Here is a 25,597-nt window from a genome sequence, read left to right as displayed (position 1 = left end):
ATGGAATCCTCATCCATGCAGCAGGATGTTCTGTTGGACAACAGGAGCAGCAGTGGGGCTCCTGGCACCTCTCAAGAACATGGGGATTGTAACGCCAAGTCAGCTTTGCGTGTTACAGGAGATGAAGTTAACCGTAAGTTATTTCTTATGAACTGCATCATTTCCAAGTCTCACAAGGCTTCCCTGCTACTTTTATTTGGGCGGTGCTGAAGGACATCTTTGTCCTTGAGGTCAGAGATTTCTTGTACAGCAATACATAGAAAGTTTAGTGAAAGCCATGACTCTGCACATGAGACATCTTTTCTGTTTTAAAATTCATTCTTTCAAAACAAACCCACACTACCCAATACTGTCAGCCACCAACTGAGCACGTGCTGCTCACAGTGTTACTCTGTCTTCTGAAATCACTTCCAGTCACGTATGCATGAAGCTCTTCAGAACTGCCAATTCTAACAGGTCAGAAATGGAGTATTTTATTCTAGTATTTAAAGTTCTAAGTTAAAACGTACTCAGAAAGTCTCTCTAAATTTGCATTGTGGAAGAGAGATGCTGGCATGTACGTCCCAGATTATCTCGCCCAAATTATCTCAAAATAATGTAGGCAGGCACTGTAGTAAAATAATCATGCAGCTGCTCAGAAGAAACTTAAAAGTGTACAGATCTGAGTAGATTACAAAGTCATGGAAAAACCGAGGTTGGAAGGGACCTCTGTGGATCATCTGGTCAGGTCTTATGCACAGAGCATTGCTGTCACAGTGCTCAGGGCTGCCCAGGCCCTCCTCATGCTGGCTTTTAGAAAATCTCCAAATCAACAGCTTTTCTGCCCGTGCTGTCACTGAACTGCTTTCGTTGTGAAAATCTTCTGCATTGATGTTCCCATGTTTCTACTGCAGATAGCGAGGGACAAGTTGATACGAAGGGGGTCTGTGTGTTGCAGCTGCAGGCGTGCGCTGAAGGAGGACACAGAGTGCTTATGTTAAAGGAACTTTCTGTTGATACAGAGGGGATCATGTGACAAAGCTCTTAGTCTTCGCTCCTCCTCTAGTGTCACAGACCGTCGCCTTGTCACGGGCAGGAAAGTGGAGTCCTAAAACTGTGTGCACTTATCACTCTGCCCTTTATCAGAGTGGCAGTGCGGCTGTGTGCTGATTCATTCATCTTTTATGAAGCCAGAGATCACGCTTTCCTGCTTTCTCCTGTCTTGGACATCATCCAAACAGTCGAATTGTGGCTTGTAAATAGGTAATGTGTGACTCCAGTGTTTTCAATTAAATTCCATCTCTTCCCACACTTTTCTGACCACGATTGTATTGACACCATTGCCATTAAATTACTTTAGTTCCAGACAAAATTTAGATGCTGAGTGTCTCATGGCCTCAGGAAGTTGCCAGGAAACCATTCTTCCAGAATTTTGCTCCAGTATCTTTTTTTTTAATCCATGTGTACCACTCAAGGTTGTGAAAGAAAAAAATATTAATAGAGTACGGGCTCAGCGCAGTAATAGCTGCAGTTTCAGAAATGTGGGCAGAAAATATTTCTGCATGTGCAAGGTGTTGTTACTCAGAGCACTCGCTCTCTTTGAAATTTCCTTTTTGCATTCCTGAGCTGCAGTTTTAAAATGTCTTCATCCAAACCTTATGTTGGTTGGTCATTTAGAGAGCAGCTCCATCTCTGCTCCTCTGCAGCCTGGTTGTACCCATCCCTTCTGTCCGGTGAGCTGCATCAGAGAACTGGTTTGGGCTCAGAGGGGCTGCACGTGTTCCCTGTATGACAGAGGTGATACTCGAGAGCATTTCAGTTCAAAGCATAGGGAGCTGATACGCTCAGGCCACCTGCCATGAAAAGCTGTAGATTTTCTACGCACGCTGTTTCCTTGGTCAGAGCCCTGCAAACATCCCTGCTGGGATGGGTGGGTGCCTCACAGACATAGCAATGGATGCATGCAGTGGAAAAAGCCCTGCTTTCTTTCCTACTTCTCATCTGGCTGGTTTTACTTCAGGTCTGCTTTCATGTTCGCCACAGACATGGACAGCTTTGTCTTTTTAATTGTTTTGCTTTCAGAATATTGCAGGGATTCATCATGTGAGGGTAACTGTTCAACAGCAGCATGGTGAAGGACTGATGTCTAAGTCAGTAACTGAAGTATTTAATCAGTGTCACCAACTTCCTGTGTGTGGGTCTTAGAAACACTTCAGTTCTGACAGGATCTGTTTTCTAATTGAATGTTTCTGAGTTCTCTTATTTTCCCCACGTCAAACTTTTTAAAAAGAAAATGCAAGAAACTGTGTTTTCATATCTGCAGCTCAAGGGAGGGGAAATGGAAGACTTGATCTTTCTGCTTGCAAATACCTGGTGGTCACACATGCTAAATATTGTCAGACATATTTATGGAAAGCCATGATGACTTCTTCCACATCACTCTCATGAGTTCTGGTTATCCCAGTGATACGCAGTGTGTGAGCAGAAAGATGGGCTGCTTCACTTCTCTGCTCTGACAAGGTGTTTTGCAGAGGTTTAATGTAACACATTTGAAGTTAGATTTATAATTCTGCTGCAGCAGCAGTTCCCTAAATGGAAGTAACCCCTGGTGGAGCAAAGTAAAAACGTGTGAAAAATACAAACCTACAAAATATTGGTCTGGCATTAAAGAAATATCATGATGGGAAAGGAGATGAGACAGAATTGGTACCAAAGTGGTTTTTGAATTGCCTTCTAATTGCTGGATTTATTGCTTTGATTCACATAAGGATTGCTATCGTACTTTTGATGGAAGATATACTATGTGAAAATTGTAAGCTAATCTTTGAAATTGGGAAGCTGTGGCTGACCCACGTGGGGAGCTGGGTGGTGGGTGCTCTCTGTCCCCATGCCCAGGGCTGTGCCCAACAGCTGAGTCACCATGCAGGGCCTGCAGTGCCTGAGTGTGGTTGCAGTGGCTTTGCAGTGTGCTGTGACAGATTGTGTTGTGTGTGTTGGTGCGTAGTGCTTTGAAATCTAACAAGATTTGTGTGAAGTTTTGAAGATATTTTATGATTGCATTTGAGATCCTGTTTGAAGGCACCGTGTTCAGGCAAATCGAAGGTATTTCATTTCTTAAATTGGAGGAATGTCCCCTTGTAACACTGTGTTTTCCACTTACTGTCTTAGCAATTCCTGTATTCTTGTCCAAAGACAGCAGCATGGGCGTCGTGTGTGGATGGGGCAGCAAGGATACACGGAGTGGTTTACAGCAAAGCTCAGTGAACCTTTCTTTTCCAGCCACCAGTGTTAACCTCGGCGAAGTGCCAAATGAAGAGGGAAGTCTGGAGCTAAACAGCAAAGCGGACGCCTGCCAGAATGGGCCAGAGTTGCTCTTCCCTGACTCTCCCATATCTTTTGATCCCACCAGCAGTCCTCAGGGTCAAGAGTCATCCCCAGGTGTGCCTGGTTTCCATGACAGCCTAAGGAAGTCTCAGGGAACTAGTGCTGAGGGCATAGCTCTTAGAAAAGAAGCTTTGCAGTCTCTCAAACTAAGCCTTCCCATGCAAGAAACAGAATTGTGTAAGCATCTGTTTATGATGGTGCCCCTGCTTTCCATTGCTGCATAAAGCTTTTTTCTCTGAGCCTGACTGTGGAAACCTCTACTATCATTTCAGCTTGGACTAAATGTCGTTTTTGCAGTAAGCTTTTACTTTGAACTAAAATTCATTTTCTTTCAGTATACCACCCCCTGCTGCAGCTAAAGCACGTGCCTTAACATTTAGAAATTATTCTCACGCTGGAGGGGGATCTATGCTTTCTGGGATTGAGGCTGTTCTGATCTTCCTGCCTGATTATGGGGAGTAACAGGTGACAGCAAAACAAAAGGAGGTCATTTTGAGCTAAGTAATGAAGAGGAAGAGGAGAAAGGAAGAGCCTTTACTGTGAGAAATCTAGTGCTGCACAACATTTGTGGATTGTTCTTTAAAAGCATTCCTGGACAGACCATGTGAGTTAGCAGAGTGACAGAATATATCCCTTGAATAGTCTTTCTCAGACCTTGAAGGAATGAGCAGACTGTGTAGGTCTGTCTCAGCTATTCAATTTCAGTACTGCCCAAAGTTCAGAACAGGTGAACTAAACTTGCTGTAGGATCTTTCTCTTTTCTTATGTACTCAGAGGAACTACAGCACTGGGAAATTGGACGAACTGAAATACACAATCATTATCAATGCTTACACAACAGTGTGTTAGAAGAGAACGTTTTGGGGTGCATGCTATTGGGCTTTCCTTGCATTTCTTGCTTAAGCATGAAGCATGTTGCTGGTGGTAGAAGGGGTTGTTTCCTTTTGCATCAGATTTGCCTGTTGCAGTTTTCCTTTTTTAACTGTGAAGATACCCTTCACTTACAGGCTCAGTAGAGGCTTCCCTCCCGTTGGAGAATGAAGAACAAATACGACTTCAAGCAAGAAGACGGCTAGAAGAGCAGCTCAGACAGTACAGGGTGAAGAGACATCAGGAGAGAGTGAGTAGCACACAGCAGGTGTTGTAGCTTCCGTAGTTGTTGGTAGGCTTGGAAGCTTCATTCTCTCTGGGCTTTAAATTATGTTTTCTATGTTTTAAAAATTCAGTTGCTTTTCCAAATGTGAAAAAGCATGCTTTTTTTTCTTCTGGATGTACAAAATGTGGTTCTGTTACTGTATTGCTAGCACACTTTTTTTTTTTTTTTTTTTTTTTAACAACTCAGAATATGAAAAAAATAACAGAACTGAGATAACCTTAAGCTTAAGAAAACTCTAATAGTTATTTCAAATCTTATTTAAAACTTTTTCTTCTATCTTTCTGCTAGTTTCAGCTGGAACTTAGTTGGTTTTTCCCTCACAGTGCCTGGTACAATGCTGTGTTTTGGCTTTAGTGGAAAGCCATGTTGATAACACACTGATGCTTCTAGTTGCTGCTGGGCAGTGCTGCACTGAACCAAGGCCGTTTGAATTTCTCACACTGTTGTGTAGTGAGGGGGACTGAGGGACACCAGGAGTTGGGAGGGGACGGAACCAGGACAGCTGAGCTAACCCAGCCAAAGGGATGTTCCATGCCATAGGACACCATGCCAAAACAAAAGCCTGAGAAGGGCAGGGATCTGGCTGGGCAGGCGGCTGCTGCGTGGGCACTGGCTGGGGGTCAGTCAGCAGGTAGTGAGCAATTGCTTGCACATCACTTGTTTTGTGTACATATGTATTTATATTATTATATCTGTTATCCTATTTTCCTCTTCCTTTTTGCATCTTAGTAGTTTTTATCTTGACCACAAGTTCCACTTTGTTGTTTTTTTTTTTCTTTTTTTTTTTTCTTCTTTTTTTTTTTGTTTTTTTTTTTTTTTCCAGTTCTCTCCCCCATCCCTCTGGGGGAAGGACAGTGGTCAGGACAGTGGTGCTCAGCCACCTGCCAGCTTCAGCCACAACAATCCTTCTGTTCATTTTTAGACTCTACCTTGATCATGAGTCTTGATAGAGTTGATTGCTGCCATAGTTCACTTGTTCATGAAGTAATGCAGAAATATAAATATAAATATGAAAGTTCAGAGCTTCAACAAAATAAATCCTTGACACTGGTTCAGGTGTAACGTTCTGAAATTTACTGGAGTCTCTTGGTTTCTTTTAGTCTAACCAGTCTACATCCAAGAGCCGGCCCTCCAGCACGCTGGATCCTGAGCTGATGTTAAACCCAGAAATCTTACCAAGGGCTAGCACTGTAGCAATGACAAAGGAATACTCCTTTTTGCGGACCAGTGTCCCCAGGGGGCCGAAACTGGGAAGCCTGGGACTTCCAGCATCTTCAAAAGAGAGAAAAAGTTCAAAGTCTTCGAAGTCCACTAAGATCCGGTCCTTGGCTGACTACAGAACTGAAGATTCAGGCTCTGGAAGTTCTGCAGGGAATCTTGTGGCTACCGATTTACCTGGTGGGACTTTGAAGCAAAGCAGAAGTGGTCCAGCATCAGTTGTTTCTGAGATTAGTCTGCCTTTTGACACAGATGATCGAGTAGAGGATTCCTCCTTGGCAGGAGATAGCGTTTCAGAGATTGATGGAAGTGAAGTGGGAATGAGGCTGGATGGAAATGAAAGCGACAGCTCTACCTACAGCAGCGTATCAGGAAAGGGGCTGTGTAACAATTTACCAAATTCAGAAGGCAAACAGAGAATTCCATACACAATAAATGGTCAGAAAATACATCCTGATGCGATAGGACAATTTCCTTCCATCAGTGAAGTGCTACAGGCTGCAGCAGTGGAGCACCAAGCCCAAGAGCAAGAATTTAATGGGGAAATACGGAGCCGGAGAGACAGTATTTCTAGCAGGTAAGAAAGACTGATACACAGTCAGATGGTTACCAAGCATTACACTTTTTTAGTCGGTGCTCTATTGCTCTTCTGCTAACAATTGGATGAAACTTCTGTTCATCATGATAAAATCTGCTTTTAACTTAGAGATTATAAAAGAAACTGAAAGATCACCAGGTATCTACTGACTAAATGTGTTTTAGAGAAGATAGTTTTGACACTGATCGGATGTTTTAAAAGTTCTGCTAGCAATTGCCTCCATCTATATTTGCTTGTGGAGCATTTATTCGCAGAGTCCCTGATGTGGCATTGGCCTTTAAGGCCTGAAAGTGTTGACATAACTGAGTCAAGCAGTGATGTTTGTTATGATCATTTATGTGATCTTTCAGACCCTGAGTCACTGTGTAATGCTAAGAGTCCTGCCCTTAATACTCTTAGTCTCTGCAGCCCTTGAGTCTAACAAGCTTACATGTGTGTGATAGGTGTTAAACTGATTATAGGCAAGCTGAAGCCCTTACTGATGCAGTTATTTGTGTGTTGTTTTTTTTTTTTAATCACTTGTCTGCAAATGCAGTGATTGAAATATGGTATATTTATGGAAATATGGTAGCAGTTTAGAGATTACCTCTTCTCCTTCCCCACTTCGGAGTAAAGTGAAGTTCCATGAGACATTAGGGTAAAATCAGTTGTCACTGATTGTCTCATCATGGGCTTAGTTCTTGCAGTAATGAGAGAGAAGATCTTGTCAGCTTTCTCTGGATTCCTCAGCTGTATATGGTGGAAGGAGAATAAGGAAACCCTTCTGCCAAATACCTTTTCTTCCTTCTTCTGCACTTCCTGTTGTTACCTTGCACTTCTGTAAAAGTAACAGAAGTATGGGTATCAGAATAAACTCTAGTAGCTGCAAATGTAGGAAGCTAACATGTAAAACTTCAGTGTGAATGTAGTTTCTTTCTCTTTAGATGGTACTGAATTTGTTCCCCTCTTTTCTGGATCCTTCAAACTTGGAGTGCATGTTGCTAGGTCACGTGGGAAGCATATTATCTTATGGACTCTGAATACCTCTTAATTTTGCAATGCTTTTGCTCAGCAGTATTCTAACCCTTAACTGTGTATGGATGTCTCTGCAGTGTATCTATGGAAAGCTCTGTCGCAGGAACTCATGACGAAATGTTGCAGGTGCTAAAGGAGAAGATGAGACTTGAAGGACAACTAGAGGCACTTTCTGTAGAAGCTAATCAGGTAGAAAATGAATTTCTGTATTTAGCAAATTATGTTAATGTGTTAATTAATTTTCAAGGGCTTCCTACTCTTAGGGAAGTGTGTTTTGTAAAAACATTGTTGAACTACTTGCGTTACAAGGATGTTTAGGGAGATAAAGCCAGTAAAGCTGTTGAAAGGTTTAAAAAAAAAAAAAGGACAAAAGCAGTCCAGAGATGATAAATACAGAGTTGTGCAAGTGATTGCCTGTAATGCTGTATTTTCAGTTTGTACTGACTAATGGTACAATGTACATAACGCAGAACATTCTTACTTAAAGGGTGGAAACAAATCTTATATGCCAATAACCATGTCAGGATTTATAACAGAAACACTGTGTGGTTTGTCTGTGCTGTCTTCTGTATTTTCTTTGAAAATTTGGTAGGCAAGATGTCACTTCAAAAAATGGTTTTTAGAACAAAATGGTCTTTGCTTTAGCAAACTCATTTTGCTGTTTATTTTCTGTAGTCAGCCATTAGTGTATTTTCTGTTAAGACCTTTGTGTTTTATTTTTGGGACGCGTTCAGGCTCTGAAAGAGAAGGCTGAGCTGCAGGCCCAACTTGCAGCTTTGAACATGAAGCTTCAGGCGCAGGTGGAGCACAGCCAAAGCAGCCAACAGAAGCAGGAGTCACTGAGCTCCGAAGTGGCCACATTAAAGCAGTCTTGCTGGGACCTGGAACGAGCAATGGCTGACCTGCAAAACACCTTGGAAGCAAAGAACGCTAGTTTGGCTTCTTCAAATAATGATTTGCAGCTAGCAGAGGAGCAGTACCAAAGACTCATGCTGAAAGTTGAAGATATGCAAAAAAGTGTTCTCACCAGAGACAGCACAGGTGGGCTGATGTAAATTGTGATCTCTACAATTTTTATATTCTAGAAACACTTTTATTTTGACATAATTCTTTGTAATGATGAATCTCCATCTCAGGGTACCTGATCTTCAATTCTATTTTTTAATTATTTCATACCTCTATCCCTTAAAAAGCTTAAAAATTACTCATTTATTTTAATTTTGTTCTGCTTATGGCCTAGATTTTTTTTATTCTAGAATTTCAGCTCACTTGGAATAGCCAGTCTTTGTGTAATGAGGTGCATATGTTTTTGATCAAATAAATAGCTGTGAACACAGCAATAAGCCTTAAAAACCTGTGCATGAGCGCAGAGTGATGGTGTATGATAATCCCTCTGCTTTCTTTTCCTTTTTTTAGTTCACGATCTGCGACAGCAGTTAGCTTCCTTACAGAACCAACTTCAGAAAGTGCAGCTGGAACGAACCACGCTGACCAATAAGCTGAAAGCATCTGAAACAGAAATCACTTCTCTCCAAAATGTGCGACAGTGGTACCAGCAGCAGCTGGTTCTTGCACAGGAGGCTCGAGTCAGGCTGCAGAGCGAGATGGCCAATATACAGGTGTTGTGATTGGCTTGCACGTAGGACTGAGGATGTTGCATGTTTCGTTTGATCGAGGGGATGTTGTGTATGAACCCTGATAAGGGAGCCTCACTCTGTGTACTTCAGGTGGAGAGTAGAGTGGGGGGGGTGGTTTGGTTTTCATCATGGTGTGTTAGGTCATGTCGCTACTGACACACAAATATAACCAAAACACTTGTCGTGTGTTTGTGAAGAACCATGTAGGTAATAGTTGAGATGAGGCACAGATTCTGTTTTTTTTTGTTTTTCCTTTTTTTTTTTTTTTTTTTTCCCCTTTCCCCTGGGACTGTGGTGTTTTTTTTGGCTGAATTTTGGCACTTCTTTCTAACCAGTGTATTTTTTTCCCCTTCCCTTCAGGCTGGGCAAATGACCCAAGCAGGTGTGTTGGAACATCTCAAACTGGAGAATGTGGCGTTGTCTCAGCAGTTGACTGAAACCCAGCACAGATCTATTAAAGAAAAGGAACGTATTGCAGCACAGCTGCAGAATATTGAGGTAAGGCTGTAGATGGTCTCTGTGACTTATATTCTGTTGAACTTGTGTGTTTAGGTTCTGCAAATGTCATATTTGAATACAGAAGGATTTTCCATCAGAGCATTGAATTTTGCTCCTAATCTCTTAAGCTAGAAAGGGCAGCAAAGCAGCAGGTTAGTGGAAGCACCTCATCTCTGGTGTTGCTAATAGCAGTTGTGTCAATGACAGGAAATGTTATTTCGTGGAGTAGCTACGGCATCTCACGAATCTTCTGGTTCAGAATTTTCTATATGGCTTAATTATAATACTTCAAAGATTCTTTTTATTTATATCTTGTTTGGTCAATTTAGAAAGTATGCAAAGTTATTGAAGAGGAATTCAGATTGTCACAAGTGTGCTCACTATTTTTTCTGCTGTGTCTTACGTGCGTTAGTGGATGACTTCAGTAAAGATCTACTGGGCTGTAGGGCAGACATCAAAATGTTCGCTTGTCTCTTTCATCGAGAAATGTTCTTCATTTATCCTTCTCATTTTTATTCTCCCAACAGACCATGTGTACACAGTCCCTACCCATTGAAGTTATAAATGCTGACTCCTTACTTTCTTCTGTGCAGGCTGACATGTTGGACCAAGAAGCTGCCTTCATGCAGATCCAAGAGGCTAAAACCATGGTGGAAGAAGACTTGCAGAGAAAACTAGAGGAGTTTGAGGATGAGAAAGAACAGCTTCAGAAAATGGCTGACTCTGCAGCAGCTTTGGAGCAAGAGCTGGATCAGGTAGGCTGACAACTTCCCAAAGATTGCAAGGGATTCAGCTAGTTGGCTGAAAAGGCAGTAATAAGTAAATGCTGAGCTCTGAACTTCTGTAAATCTTCTGAAAATGAAATCCATGTGAAAATTGCTCCGCTTCAGATGAGAAGCTTTCATTCTCTTTTTTTTTTAATCATCTCAATAACAATACCTTCTTGAAATTTCAGATCTGTTCTCTTGGAAGTTGCTTTTGCTAGTGAATTCAATATGTAATTATTCCAAATACAGACAAGAAGCATAGATCAATGTCCAAAGTTGCTAGGCAGTCAGGATCTTCTGTTATTTTCCCCTAGAAGCTCAATGGTAGTTACAATATTTTGTTTTTATTGCAGTGCATTCTCAAATACAATGTTCATTTTGTATGAACTTAATCTTAAAATACTTTTCTCAGGTCAAACTGACTTTGCATCAGAGAGATTTGCAGCTTGAATCTTTACAGCAAGAGCACCTAGATCTAATGAAACAATTCACCGTGACCCAAGAGATGTTGCATACCAAAGAGCAGACCCTGGATGACCTGCAAACTCAGTATGATGAACTGAAGGCCAGATTAGAAGAGTTCCAAAGTGATGCTACTTCTAAAGATGACGTGATACAGTATTTGCAAAATGAGAAGATTGTCTTGGAAGTTGCTCTGCAGACAGCAAAAGCAAGCCAAGAGCAACTTGATGAAGGAACAAAACGCCTTGGAGAAGATACAGAAGTAACATCAGAAATCTTGGAACAGTTGAGACAAGAGATGGCAATTAAGTCAAGCCAGGTAATAAATCCCTAAAAGTGTCTGTATTAAACATAGCTGTTGCAATTCAGTATTGCCACAGGCACGTGGCATTGCCAGTTACCTGGCAGGAGATTTGTATAGGCAGGTTCATCTATGTCTGTGGTTTCAACATTCAGCTAATTGGGAACGTTTTAATAATTCTGTTATATTTCTCTGTTGGAAGACTGATGCTTTATATTTTGTTATATCATTAGAATGCTTACAGTTTCATACTACTTGGTATCTGTATGGATTTATGCATTTTCGTTATACGAGATGGGAAGCTGAAGTAAATTGATTCTGTTCTGTGATCTTTTTAAAACATAACAGTTTAAAAAAAAATTGAGTACAGACCACATGAAAATAACTTTCTGATGTGCTCCTTCTTTTTTTTTTTTTTTTTTTTTTTTTTTTTTTTTTTTGACACCATCAAACATCTCCCATAGGCAGTAATTTAGTCGTGTTTAACTGAGCCTTTATCTTGTACCAGTACAGCAGGGTGAGGTTTGGATATTGCTGTGTACCAGCCAAGGCTTTTTTCTAGGCACTGAGCTGGTTAACAAGTTTAAGTCTACTGCATATCCTTACTCTTCTTGTGCTTGCTTTCAAGTATTGTGACCCTTCCCTTTGCACCTTTAGTGTCATAATCATATAAGTTCTCTATCTTTTGTGGCGTCCAGGCTCCACGTGAAAGCTCCACGAAGAGCTTGCTTATTGAATACAGCTTATGATGGGTGCCTGGTAATCTGTAGAGGTTTCTCTTGAAGAGAGCAATGGAACTTGTTAGTATTACCAGTAGAAGTGTAAAATAGCTGTGGATGCACATATAATGAGATTGCTTTTTTTTTTCCCATTCAAAGAACCAGCTGCTTTCTTCACTAGGTCACGTATGTGAGAACTGATGCTGTATGGATACCATTATACAGATCAGTGGCACAAACTAAAATCTTAATGTCAGAATAAGGAGCCCTTGTTTACTACACGGTTCATTATAAGATGTAAATTTATTTCTGTATAAAATGCTGGGTTATCTAACAGTGTCACTGACAGACCTAGTCACAAACAGGATCCTCATTAGTATGTTGTATGTTCAACAGTGTGTTCAACCATAGTAGAAGGTACTGTCAGTGCTTGAAGTAACGTGGAATATGTGGTGTGGCATGTGAAGCAACATCTTTGGTTTTTGTTCTGGCAGGTAGAAAATCTGCAACAGGAAAATGGCAGCCTTAAAAAACAGGTTCAAAAAGTGAAGGAACAGTTCCTACAGCAGAAGGTAAACAAAAGCAAGTTATTTCAGAGAATTAGAAGCAAAGAACAGATTTTTACAGTCTAGGTACTTCTGAGGGCTTTTGTGAGGAAACTGGAATCCATTTTCAGTACCAAATACAAATAACTTTGTGACATAATTATTTTGTTTGTGTATGTTGTACAGTGAATTTTTATCTGCAGTTAAGATAAAAGTAGATCCACCAATCAATTCGTGCCTTCATAGGACTTTAGGAACTTTGCCAAATGGTCCATCATATCACATTTCTCTGGCTTGCTGATATCAAGTTTGCTTTTGCAAAAGCACTCAGGAAAATCTTCAAGTATCATCATTTTCTTGCAGCTTTGAAAAGTGGTTGCTACTTGACTTTTATTCTGAATAGCTTTAAAATAGTAATTTGATATGTTATTGGTTTTGCAAAAATATTTGTATTATGGCACCACTGATTACTTTTTATCCCACTGCCAGCAGTTGTTGTAGCTTGTTTGGTTTAGCTTTGAGAAGGCTGTTTAAACGGTGGGCTGCAAACAAATCCCCTTCTCGTGTCAACAGTTTTTAATTGTGCACATGTAATAGTTTTTTACAACTAGTTTAGTTTTTAAGAAGTAGCATTTAAGAAGTTCTATAAAGAATATGAAGACGAGTGTACCATATTGCTGTAAACATTCTTGCCATAGTTTTTAATGAACTGCTGATATTATCTGATTATTTGATACCTGAGCTTGCATAAGTCTCTGAACTTGCATGAGTGTGTCACAGAGATGATGTCGGTCTGTATTATTTGATGATGCCGCCACAAAACTGAACAACAGCAGTGAATACTTCACAGTAAATTAAAACATTAGTAAAAAAAACAACTTTATAGATTTTAGAGTTACAGGGATGATCTTTTCCTCTTGAACTCTTGTGAACAAGGTAATGGTGGAAGCTTATCGAAGAGATGCAAGTTCTAAGGACCAGCTGATTAGTGAACTGAAAGCTACGAAGAAGCGCCTGGACACGGAAATGAAAGAGTTAAAACGAGAACTGCTAAAAATTCAAGTAGAAAAGCAGTCACTGGAATCTGAACATTCAAAACTACAGAAGGAAGTGACTGAGGTTCGCCAGCAGATGGTGGAAATAGAAAATCATCTTCAGTCCGTGCAGAAAGAACGAGATGAAATGGAAACACGCCTACAGGTATGGGAGCTGTTAAGCTTTGGACACTGGGGAGTGTTGCATACAGGATATGTTGTCATTTCCCATAGTTCTGGCTACCTGCAAGTTAAGGTTCTTGATTACCTACTTAATGCTGTATATGTGGGTGTGCATATGCCTTCCACAATCAGTAATGGATATCTCCTGTAAGTCAGCAGGGAGGAGGTGCTACAGGAGTGGCAGAGAGGTGACATGGAAGCAGTTAACCTGGTCTCAAAGTGAGTGCAGTCTGAGAGACCAAAGCAGAGCTCTGTGCACACACGTTATCATAGTGGCCACAGAGGAATTCATTTAAAAAGAAATGCAGAGGAGTTGGAAAGAAGACAGAGAACCTTGAAATAGCTGGGTTTTTTTCTTCTGTTTCTATTTAGAGTTGAAAATAATTTTGAAACTTTACATCTGTTTCCTTGTAATCCAACATAAAGCAAATGTGTGTTTTTTTCTCCTTCTGTATCAAGTCTCTGCAGTTTGATAAGGAGCAAATGGCATCTCTTGCTGAGGCAAATCAGACATTAAAACTGCAAGTAGAACAAATGCAAGAAGAAGCAAAGAAGTAAGTCTGTTCTTTTAATACAGACAAAAGAACTATGATGTTTGTTTTTGTGAGCACCTTTCTAGCAGTAAGACTTTTCCTATTTCTTAGTCTTATTTGGGAAAATGTTGATTGTGTGCTAAGCAGGAGTTCCAGCTTCTCTGATTCACTCATGGTTTTTAACCAAAGATATATGCTGTGCAGCATGTATGTTATGTCAACATAGTAGAACATGTTAAGTGGAGTTAACATTCAGTTAATCCTAGTTTTCCTTCAGTGTCTTATAGCCCCAGCTGGCTAGAATGATGGCTTTAATGAGAACAAGTTTGGGTTTGTTTTTTATTTTCACTGGTAATCATAGAAGAAAACTTTTTGCAAAACATATCAAAGATCTCAGATTGGATGACACATTAAACTGAATTCTTACTCTAAACTCAGTGTACATTACATACTTCAGTATGAAGATTCTGGTTACTTAATTGCTCTCAGCAGTCTTAGTCATTACCTCGCCAGGAGCCAAAATCATTCCTTAGGAACCTGATGGCTTTTTCTGAGATGAATGGTTTGGGGCTAGGGGAGAGAAGTGGGCATTGTTTGCCTGCACTACAGCAAGGCTTTGGTGCTGTCTGCTGTGGGATCCTTACAGCTCAGCTGGTAGCTACCAGCGGACTGTATGTAGATTTTATTTATTTATTTAACTTTTCATTTGAGCCATGTTAAAAATGAATCCTTCAACGGTGTTATCAGGCAAATCTTGTCTTCACCTTGTTTTGTTTATGCTTTCACTCTAGGGCCATTACTGAGCAGAAACAGAAAATGAAGCGTCTAGGGTCAGATCTGACAAGTGCTCAGAAGGAGATGAAAGCAAAGCATAAAGCCTATGAGAATGCAGTCAGCATTCTGAGTCGGCGTCTGCAGGAATCCCTCACTGCAAAGGAGTCTGCTGAAGCAGAGCTGAGCAAGCTAAAAGCACAAATCACTGATGGTGGAAGCAACCAGATTGCTCAAGTATATGGATGTCTTTAACCCTGTTAATACGAAGATAGCACAGCTACATTGTTAAATGTGTCAGAATATTATTTTACACTGAAGTGATGAAAATACTTGGAATATAGAGATAGATAAGAACCATGTATCAATGTTCTAAATACTTGGAATTTCCTTAATTACATTTGAGAGAGATGATTTGGCAAGCTTTGTTTTTTTTTTGTTATATTTCATCCATATTTTTCTGATTACTGATTGCAGCTGATTAAAAAAAACCAAAGTCTCAGCATCTGAAGATTTTCCAAAATAGTAAAGCTCTGAGCAAGACCTTTAAATTGAGCGCTAGCAGCTCATTTAATGCTTGATAGTAGAATAAACTCCTTAGCAAAACAATTGCCTCTGCAGGTGAATGATGCAATAATCTGCCTTATCTCTTTGTCTTTAGGAAAGGATTCAAGCCCTGGAGACAGAATTGCAAGCTGTTAGAAGCAGTAAGTTGATGCTGGAAAAAGAGTTGCAAGAAGTGATTTCACTTACCAGCCAAGAGCTTGAGGAATACAGAGAGAAAGTGCTGGAACTTGAGGATGAGGTGATTGTACTGCCACTTTCCCATCTGTCATGTAATTATTCAGGCAAAGTACCTAGAGGAAAAGAGAAATTTGAGTACTGTAATTTTATTCCAACAGTGCTGAAAATCTGAACCTTTTGTAGGAAATGCTGTGTTTGTGGCACTGGCCAGTTGTGCTGCCCTTCATGGCTGCCCTTCATGGCTCTTCATGGTTTTATGAATCATTTTAGCATAGAGGAAAAGAAGAGAGATGGGTAGTTCCTTTATTAGTTACCAGCTGAGTGTGGTCACAAGACAGTGATTGTGCATGAATCACTGTTTATTGGGAGTCATGGATGCTCAGTGAGTTTTGAAGCTCAGGATGGTAATGACAGTCCAAAAAATCAACTACTTTTTTTCTGCATCTGAGCAGTACTCGGAGATTCAGCTGTCTAGCAAGCATCCTAGTCTTCTAAAAAACTCCACAACTACTGTGTAACTGTGCCTATTTTGAACTATGTATTAAAAAAACAACAACCTGTGAAAGCAGAGAAGCTTAATGACTTCATTTTTTTGAGGTTGTAATCTGGAACTGTTTGTTTATTTTGGATTTCTCTTTGACTGTAGCTTCAGGAGTCTCGAGGGTTCAGGAGGAAGATAAAACGTTTAGAAGAGATTAACAAGAAGTTGGCCCTTGAACTGGAACATGAACGTGGAAAACTCACAGGCCTTAGTCAGTCTAATGCTGCTTTGCGAGAGCACAACAATGTTCTAGAAACAGCGTTAGCAAAAAGAGAAGCAGATTTGGTCCAACTGAATCTACAGGTATTTGACTTCTGGTTTAATATCTTAAGAAAGGAACTGGCTGATAACAAGATGTAGAGGTCGTCACTTGCATGATGCAAGGTTGATACAATTTCTTCAGCTCCAGATCTCCTATGTGTTGCATAACAGCAGTAGCATGAGACTCAACAACAGAAGTGAGATTTGGCACTAGGCAGAGCTGCTGGTGGGAGGTGGAATAAATCATGCAGAAAAACTTGCAGTAGTGAAAGTTTGACTCGTTTAAGACTGGATCTTGATGTGCAGACTGTGTCACATAAGGACTCACTGAGATGAACGTTGGTTTGTATGCCAGTAGTAATGTATTCCTGGGATATAAACAAATGGGAATATTGACAAAGAATTGCTGATAACGTGCTACCATTTGACCTGAAGAGCAGAGGGAAGCTTTGCAGTTGCTGCATTGGCTAGTGTTCATATTTACCAGCTTGTCTGATCTTCCTGTGAGTCTGGACAAAACATGCATTTGTTTTTGTGATGTGATGCAGGTTCAGGCAGTCCTAAAGCGGAAGGAGGAAGAGGACCAGCAAATGCAACAACTTATTCAAGCTTTACAGGCTTCCTTGGAGAAAGAAAAGTCAAAAGTTAAAGACCTTAAGGAGCAGGTAATAAGTCATCTTTTCTTTTATTCATTTAAAAGATGATTTAAATGTGAAGTATTTGGGCAGTGGCTTTACAGAAAATGTATGTTTCACAATGTAGTGCTACCAGTAGGACCTCCATTGTGATGGATGATAGTTGAAAGATCAGTTGATGTCTTTTCTGTTATGCCCTGTTTGTTAGCCATGCTCTGTGACTACCGAGAAAATTCCATTGTAACTTGCAATGTGTGGAGCGTATCCTGAAGTGAGGATGCTTCATCAAAAAATTTGCATTGAAAAAACAGTCTTGCAGACAGGGTTCTCCCTTACGTACCTATTTACCACTAGTGGTAATAAGGATGACAACACTAACAGTGTTTTGTAAACGAAAATAAGAAGTGTTAGCAGCACATTAATACTGCTGCACAACTTTCTTCTTGTTTTGTTTGCACTCCCTTGGCCAACATCCCCGTATGATTCTCCTACTGTGACAGAGCAAAGAAAATGGCATCTTTTTTTTTCTTGCAGGTAGCAGCAGCCAAAGCAGATGCAGCACACAACCGCCGTCATTACAGAGCTGCTGCCCTTGAGCTCAATGAGGTCAAGAAAGAGCTACATGCCAAAGAACTGCTTGTCCAAGCCCTTCAGGCTGAAGTGGACAAACTGCAGTAAGTGTGCTGTAGTAAATGCTTAAGTTCTGAGAGTACAGGAAACAAAAGAAGCCGTCTGAAAAACATCTATCTTAGTGAAATTGGATTTCACTGCTCTGGAGTGGATTATGGTGAAATGTGCCCTAGCTGAGCTTGATCATAAAATGTGTGGCTGGATGCTAGGCATGTATTTGCATGTCTCTGTCTCTTGGTGATTAAATTAGATTTGAAGTGGGCTGTATATAGGTTTCACCATCCTCTTCTTTTTTTACATTTTTCAACCTGAATTTTTACTATTTCTTGTTAGTAAAAGTTAGCAAGTGAAATATATATTGTTCTCCTCTCCTTACAGCTCTGAAGAATGACATAGAGGATGAATTTGAGGGTTGAATATATTCCACAATATATTGCAATTCAGTTTGTTTTGTTGTATAGAGCGTATTTTCTTAAACTGTAAGGAACTACGGGACTTATGTGAGAGTGGATCTAAGGCTAACTCCGTTCTTCCTAGAACAAAATGTACTGACAGGTTTTTTTTTGTTTACATAATCTGTTGTTTGTAAGTCAACCAGTGTTCATGGAACACAGATTTTTTTGTGGTACTTACAGTAGTTATGCACCTGTCACTGGTGACTTCACTCTTGCTGTGACTGTGTTGGCAAAGACTTCAAAGCTGTAAGCAGGTGCCACGCGCTGTCACGTCACTTGTGATTCCATAGCTAACACAACAAAGTACTTGGGCAGAGTGAGTAACTGCTGTGTGTGTTTCTGTTCATCCTGCTGCTTAGGGTAGAGGATGAGAAGCATTCCCAGGAAGTATCACAGTTTCAGCAAGAGCTGGCAGAAGCCAGATCTCAGCTCCAACTTCTGCAGAGACAGCTGGATGAAAAGCTGAGTGAGCAGCCTTTAGTAAGCCAAGAGGTAAAAGCTGCACGCTTACTGTGTTTATCCTTATTTATGATGTGTTGTGTGATTTCTTTTGTCCTTCGTTCAGCAATTTTTAATAGTTTGGTTTCGGAGGTTTTCTTAGAGACAGGAAGGATTCATGAGACTTAAGTAAGAATACTTTAGAGTTTGTGATTCAGTGGATGTATACAGAATGCTAACGGTACTTCTTTCTGCTAGGTGGAAGACCTCAAGTGGGAAGTAGAACAAAAAGAAAGAGAAATTGAAACACTTAAGCAGCAGTTGGATATGAGTGAGCAGCGCAGCCATAAGGAACTGGAAGGGATGCAAGTTGTCCTGCAGGTATTCAATCTAGCAAGTGGAGATTCTGATGGGTAACAGGTGTTGGTGTAGGGGGATAACTAAGAAAGCACTTTCTAGTTTAAAATCATACTTGCACTGATTATTTGAGTAGATGTAAATTTATTTTAATAAAATACGTATTGTGTTTTTCAGCTTTTCTTCTTAGTTACACTGGGCTGTTAGCTTCTTATTTTATTAGACAAAACAGATCATTGACTTTTTATCTTATTTCTGGATTTCTGCCAAGGTTGATCAGTTTCATATCGCACTGTTACATTTTGCTACTTTTTCTAGTTTCCCCTGGAGACTGAATAAGGTGATGAAGGCATTAGTTGGCTGGAATTCTATATTTTTTCATGCATCGTATTCATTTCCTTATTTTGCTATTCAGAATATCAAGACTGAGTTGGAAATGGTGAGAGAAGATCTGTCGGTGACTCAAAAGGATAAGTTTATGCTGCAGGCTAAAGTGAGTGAACTGAAGAACAGCATGAAGTCACTGCTGCAGCAGAACCAGCAACTGAAGATGGACCTGAAGCATGGCAAGATGAAGAAGGTATTTTAGCAGAAGGAATATGTAGCAGTGCCATTAGATTACAGTACTGGGAAATACTCTGCTGCAAGGGAACTTGGTGAAAATTCCTAACTGAAATGCCTGCCTGTGATACAGACTTAATGATGTTCTGAGATTGAAATAAAAAATACAGCAACATTTCCAGGCAAAAGCAACTTGATTGATTTGATTTCACATCTTTTTCCTTAAAACTCTTTGTGTTTAGCATATTATCTTACATTTCCATTTTAACTCATTATTATAAAGCAGAAAAGAAAGTGCTTAAATAATGATTAGTGGGCAAGTATTTAGATAATATTTTCTTGATGCTAACATGTCTGTCTTCTCCATTCTGGACCCGTCTAGTTTTTTACCTTGCACAGTTTCAGAAGCTAGCTGTTAATGGTTCTTTGGTCTCTTGCACTTATCTTCTCTCGAGCGATAAGGGAGTTTCATATAGAACTTCTCTGTTTCGTTCTGTAGACATCTGTCTCTGTATTTCATCCTGCAGGTCTCAGGATATCCAGAAGGACTTCTTTGATTATACACAACTGTTGTTGGTTTTTTGGTTTTTCTTCTTCCCTGAATTGTTCTCTTTAACTATACTGAAATAACGTCATTAATTTCTGTGTTGAAAACAGAAGTAAATTGTATTAAATCCCTATTGTTTTATTTCTTTCATAGGGTGATTTCTTGAGCAGCCCTGCATGCTTTCTGTTTACTTATGAGTATGGCTAAAAGTTGACTTTAGGTTAGGAACTTACACTTGTGAGCCATGAGATTTAACTGTATCAGAAGCGTGTTCGTGTTACGTACCAGTAGTGTGAGGCTCCATTTGGTACAAGTGAAGTGGATGGAATGGATTAATTGATTTCTGACTGTTCTGTTTTCCCTTTAACCAGAGGAAAGGAGAGAACAATTCTTCAAATCCTGTGACTCCAGTCAAGATCCCGGATTGCCCGGTGCCTGCTGCCTTGCTGGAAGAACTGTTAAAACCATCGACAGCTGTGAGCAAGGAGCCTTTAAAAAATCTGAACAGCTGTCTGCGGCAATTGAAGTATGACCTGGTTCTAAAACTGTATTAAATACTTTTTAAACGTTTCCAGGAAACCAGCTGCCAACTAAAGGGGGGAAGAAAAAAAAAAGAGTTGTGAAATGAATTATTTTCCTCTTATTAGGGCTGTATTTAGGACAGTAGGATGTTCTGTTATCTTAAGTATTTGCTTATATGGCAGTGGAATAAGGAAAGAACAAGTAGACAAAATGTTCATCCTAAATTTCTCAATACAAAAATAGATACACTGCAAAACAAACCAGAAACTGCTATTTTTAGTTGCTCTTGCTAGTGGAGAAGGTGGTGTTTGTTTCTTCTCACTATCAGCAGGGTTGCTTGTGATAGGAGCCCAAGCAACGAATTAATGGATCTCTACAGTGGAATTTGATTCTGCCAAGTGTATGTTTTTGTGTCTGCCCTCACAAGGATGTATGCAAAGTTCTGAGGAAGAAAGCTCCAACCTCAGGAACTTGGGCTTATGTGATAACTGAGATACTAATACCACCTTAGCTGCTCTTTTAGGGGAGTGAACCTGCAATATCTGTGCAGTGAATCTGTATTACCAGACTCATCTTTTTGCAAAGCTGCTGTCTGAATACAAGTCACAGCGTGTTTGTTTATTTTTCTCTGATGCTTTCCTCACTTCCACATCCCTGTTGTCTTCAGTATCTGCAAGGCAGCCATGTCTATCAGGTTGCAGATTCTGGGTGCCTTTCCTGAGGAAATGGTGCTGCATCTTGCTTGGCAGCAAGTATGTGTAGTAAAGGAGTTGCTGCAGTGTTGGCACTTACTTTTGGGTTAAGTGTATTGCATTTGTTTTTCTCTTAAATTACAGACGGTTTTTAAGTTTTGCTTAGACTTCTTTCTAGTGTATACAGCTCTAGCTTAGGATAATGTTGAAGTAGGTATCAGAAATCAGAAAATTAATTAAGTTGTCTTTCATTTAGTTGTTAGCTTTCTTCTTGATAACATTTGCTCTTTTTTTGCTCCCAAAACTTTCAAAAGGCAAGAAATGGACAGTCTTCAGCGTCAGATGGAGGAACACACCATTACAGTGCATGAATCAATGTCTTCATGGACTCAGATTGAGGAGCAGCTAATGGACTTTACCTCCACTGGTCCTGCAGCTGCTTCAGAGCAGCAGGAGCGTCCTGCTTTGGTTGAAAAGAAGCAGAATTGCGATGTTAGCGACAAGGAAGCTTTGACACTATAACCTCCTCAGCAGTTGTCTTTCTTCCTATTGCTTTAAGTGTGTAAACAAATCTTTATCAGAAATATTTATTTATTTCATTTTTAAACTGGTCTTCAGAATTTTGCTTTTGTCTGTAGAATTAAAAGGCACGGTTTATGACATCAGCATAATAGTAAGTGCAGAATGTGCTGTTCTAAGGGTTTGTTTGAAAGCTTACTGTAATGAAACTTTATTGTAATAATTCTACCATGCTGGGGACTGCCGAGTGAGAAATCTGGCTTGTTTTTGGGTTTAGTGAGAGGTTAAATTGAAGACTTACATTGAGCCCCAGAAGACCATCTGCTTCCAGGTCTGCATTTGTTTAATCTGAGTAAATTTGTTAGCAGATGACAGTTAATTATGCTTCATCTGTTTTTTGTTCTGTTTAGTTCTTTTTTCTTTGGGTTGAGGGTCAGATTGTTGTTTTTTTCTCTCTTTGTGGGCTGTGTCCAGAGCACAGAAAAAAAGAGAAGTCCTGCTCATGTTCAGCTGCAGGCAGTGGTTGAAAAATGGCTACTCCTAATAGAACATTATCCTTCCCCACACCTATAATCTCTTTAAATTTGAGATTACAGGTGTCTGTATTTAAAAATTAAAAAAAAAAAAAGAAGCATTTGAAGCCCTTTCTAGTTACAAAGATGACAGAACTTTGGCAGTTTTGCCTGGGATGTTTTCATAAGTGTCACAGTTTCTCTCTTACAGCTGCAGGCCAGTAGGGAGCTTTGCTTCACTGCACAAACACTTCTTGCACCTTTTTAGTTCGACTTTTGAAGTAGACATCCTTGATTAAAGGTATGCTTGTAATATATATTTATATATATAAGAGATAAAAATCATAATTTTCTGACTGTTTTAATATGCTTGTATGCAGTAAGTCAAGGCTGACATGAGGTTGTTTTTTTTGTTGTTGTTGTCTGTTACTCTCTTTGTTATATTATTACATTTTAAGTTTGCTGGGTTTTAATATACTGTCAAATGGCTTAGGGAAGTTAGCCCCCAAAGCCAGAGCTTCTAGATATATAATTATTTTGCTTTGGAAGACAGAATTGTAATGCCTATAAAATTATTATTTCTATTATCTTCCCAACACACTTCACCCCTTCCCCCTACATCCTCTATGATAAGGCGTCCACTGTGAGTGGAAGTGGTGGCACTGTGACGCCTTAGCTAAGCTGTTTTTGTTCTCCTTTGGTCCCGTGGGCCTGCGTGGCTCAGAGTGCAGTGATAAACCCCTCATTCAAAAACTGCTGCAGAGGTACTGCTGCATCCAGTGTCCTAAGGCACAGACCAAAATGTACGGGATGTTCTTTGGAAGGTTGAGTGGCTGCTTGTGCCGGCGTGGTTTTGTCTTTGAAACAGACAGAAAACAGGTCAATTGTATTCACTGTAGGCTGGTGTGAAAAATGAATCTAACAAGTGCAAGGAGACTGATCAGCTGTTTAAAGAAAAGAAAAGCATCTCTTCAAGTAACTTTTTCATAATTAGCTATAACCCAGGGTTTGGAGAAGTTTCCCTGTCAGTTGTCCAGCTTGTTTATTTTTCTCAAGAGGAAGTAGCTTCTTGGAGGAGGCTGCTTTTGGATGGGTTTGGGTGTTTTGAGAGGAGATGATTGCAGTTCTCTTCAAATAAGTCAAAACTGGATGAGGGGTGGGGATTGGGTGGAGGGAATAACGTTTATCCAGCTTTGGAGCTCATAATTACCTACTGAAGCTCAAATCCAGTTGAGCACTCAGTAGTTAGCATCTGTACTGAATGACATTGTTCCCTTTGCTCAGCTCCTGGATTTTAACTGGCATTTTGTGGAGTCAGAGTCAAGTGATGCTAAAAGCCAAGGTTTTCAAGTTAGCAAAGGGAGAAATGCCTTAGTGTAAATTAGGTGTCCAACATACAGAGTTACTGACGAATTTAAAGAAAAGCCAGAAGCTTTACTGACTAGCTTAAACATGTTAATGTCTGCAAACCACTGCAGTCCACTTTGCAGAGTCAATGGTACTGGTTATCTCGCTGCTGTCATGTTCTTGAAGTTGCCTGTATATTAAGCTCTAAGAAGAAAAACATATGCAGTGTTGTTAAATAACAAAATCAAATCTACATAGGGAGTAATATATTCAGTACAAAAAGCTATCGAATGTTGAGGATTTTAAATAAAATAACACTTGTGCAGGGTTAACGTTGGTGTTCATTTTGGTGAATATGTTGCCTACAGTTAATCCATTATGTTTTAATCTCTGAAGTTTGCCAACAGTTGTATAGATAAAGCTTTTATCTGATCTCAGAGAAGCCAGGATTGTAAGAAACCTTCATAGGTCTTGTCTTAAAAATGTCTGTTCTTCTTTTTGTATCAGTACTGCATTCTGTCTTCGGTGCAGCGCTGTGTTTTTGCACTAGCTCCTTATGAAGGCAGCTGAGTTGGTACAGTCAGGTAGTCTTAGGTATGTATTTTTCTTTTTAAAGATGAAGGAGCTGTTGTGAAATTCTGAGATTAGATTTCTGCATCGATCGACCTGTCTCTCTTTCAAAGTTCCTGGGCACTAGTTATTTTATTTTCACCGTGTGGTTTTCTATAGACACAAGCACCATGCCATTTGTTTCATTGCAGATCAGAGATAAGGTCTGTGGGTCCAAACCTCGTGTGGTCCTAAGTGCTGAAGTCAGAGGAGTCACTAGAAAGCCTTCTAGAAGGGGCACTCAGGATGTGACAAAAGGAAGGGCCTTTTCTTTCAAGCTATCAGCTATGTATCTTAATTATCCAGAGAAATAGTTGCTGCTTAATTAAGAGGCCTCGCCCTGAGGCTGAACACGCTCTCTCTACAGAGGCAGAGGTCTCTTGCTGTCTGGGCAGTAGAGTAGTTACTGGAATGAGAAGTGGGTCCCCTCTTCATGTCTGAGAACTGCCAAATGTGTCAGAAGAGTGTCAGTGCCTCATTGATGTTGATGTGCTTTTAGAAATTGGAGAATACTGTTTCAAAAGGTTTTTTTGCTTTCTCAAGTATTTGAGGGGAATGTATTTTCCTTGTCTGTTTTTCAGCAGTTGCTACCCACTGAACAGGCTTGATGATGGGGCAGAAATGTTGCTGTAAAGTAAGAATGTTTCCCAGATGTTGAAAGTTGTTAAAGGCTGTACTGTCTGTTTCCAAATGCTGTTGGGTTTTTGGAGGCTCTGGAAAAAACTGCATTAAAACAACAACAAAGAAAAACCTGCAACGAAAGAAGTGTTAGTTACTGTCTGTGATGTTGCTGAACACTGTAATGTTCCATCCTGTCGTCTTCCAGATGTCTTGAAATACTCATGCACTGTACAGGGGCCAGCTGAGCCCCGCATCCACTCATGCAGTAGAGGATCGGATCCCACGCTGTTCATTCAGACAGCATCCTAGCTGAAATCTATGGCATCGTCACAGGCATGGAGAGCAGAGTATTATCAGAATGAATGTTGGAGTGCTAGTATTATCATGGATTACCTTTACCTCCTTAGGGGAGTGAAGTGCAGCAGCACGAGTGTGGTGTGACAGCAGCTGTGCACTGGGCACACACAGTGCCACCAGTCCCAGTTTGCTACTGGTGATACACAGCTTGTCACGTATGTTACAATAACTCTGCCAGGGAGGTGTGAGCACTTTACGTGTGACCTGCTGCGATCAGAGCCTTGATGACTGACACCAGTCCAAATTACTGGTGCTTGTTAGCTGTCAGTCTGATCACAGTGGTCTCCCGCTGCTGCGTAACACTGCAGACTGAGAGCAGAGCAGATTTCCAGTACGGATGCACAGATCCCTAGAGGAGATAAAGGTGTTCTCAGTGTTGTAAAAGCAGCGTTATGTTTTATACACGATGCTCGCTAATGTAATGTCTGCGTAGGCTGGGTGTGTAAAGAT

The 25,597-nt window shown here is 40.3% G+C and overlaps 1 protein-coding gene across 1 annotated transcript; it reads left to right on the top strand.

The window, feature by feature from the left end:
• GOLGA3 (golgin A3) lies at positions 1-21,704 on the top strand (the record flags this gene model as incomplete). The annotated part of the gene is made up of 23 exons (XM_079544065.1): positions 1-133; positions 3,259-3,540; positions 4,371-4,483; positions 5,620-6,314; positions 7,427-7,538; positions 8,084-8,390; positions 8,766-8,968; positions 9,347-9,484; positions 10,078-10,239; positions 10,664-11,032; positions 12,228-12,305; positions 13,215-13,478; positions 13,955-14,049; positions 14,820-15,036; positions 15,461-15,604; positions 16,190-16,387; positions 16,894-17,010; positions 17,515-17,654; positions 18,425-18,557; positions 18,762-18,884; positions 19,276-19,440; positions 20,340-20,494; positions 21,497-21,704. 23 exons carry the CDS (start codon positions 1-3, stop codon positions 21,702-21,704), a joined length of 4,551 nt encoding a protein of 1,516 aa, XP_079400191.1.
• Positions 21,705-25,597: the final 3,893 nt, after the last annotated feature.

Source organism: Tetrao urogallus, assembly GCF_951394365.1.
Source record: "Tetrao urogallus genome assembly, chromosome: 17".
Taxonomy (NCBI): Eukaryota; Metazoa; Chordata; class Aves; order Galliformes; family Phasianidae; genus Tetrao; species Tetrao urogallus.
Note: the sequence above shows the minus strand (reverse complement) of the source record. Positions and strands in the feature narration are given on the sequence as shown.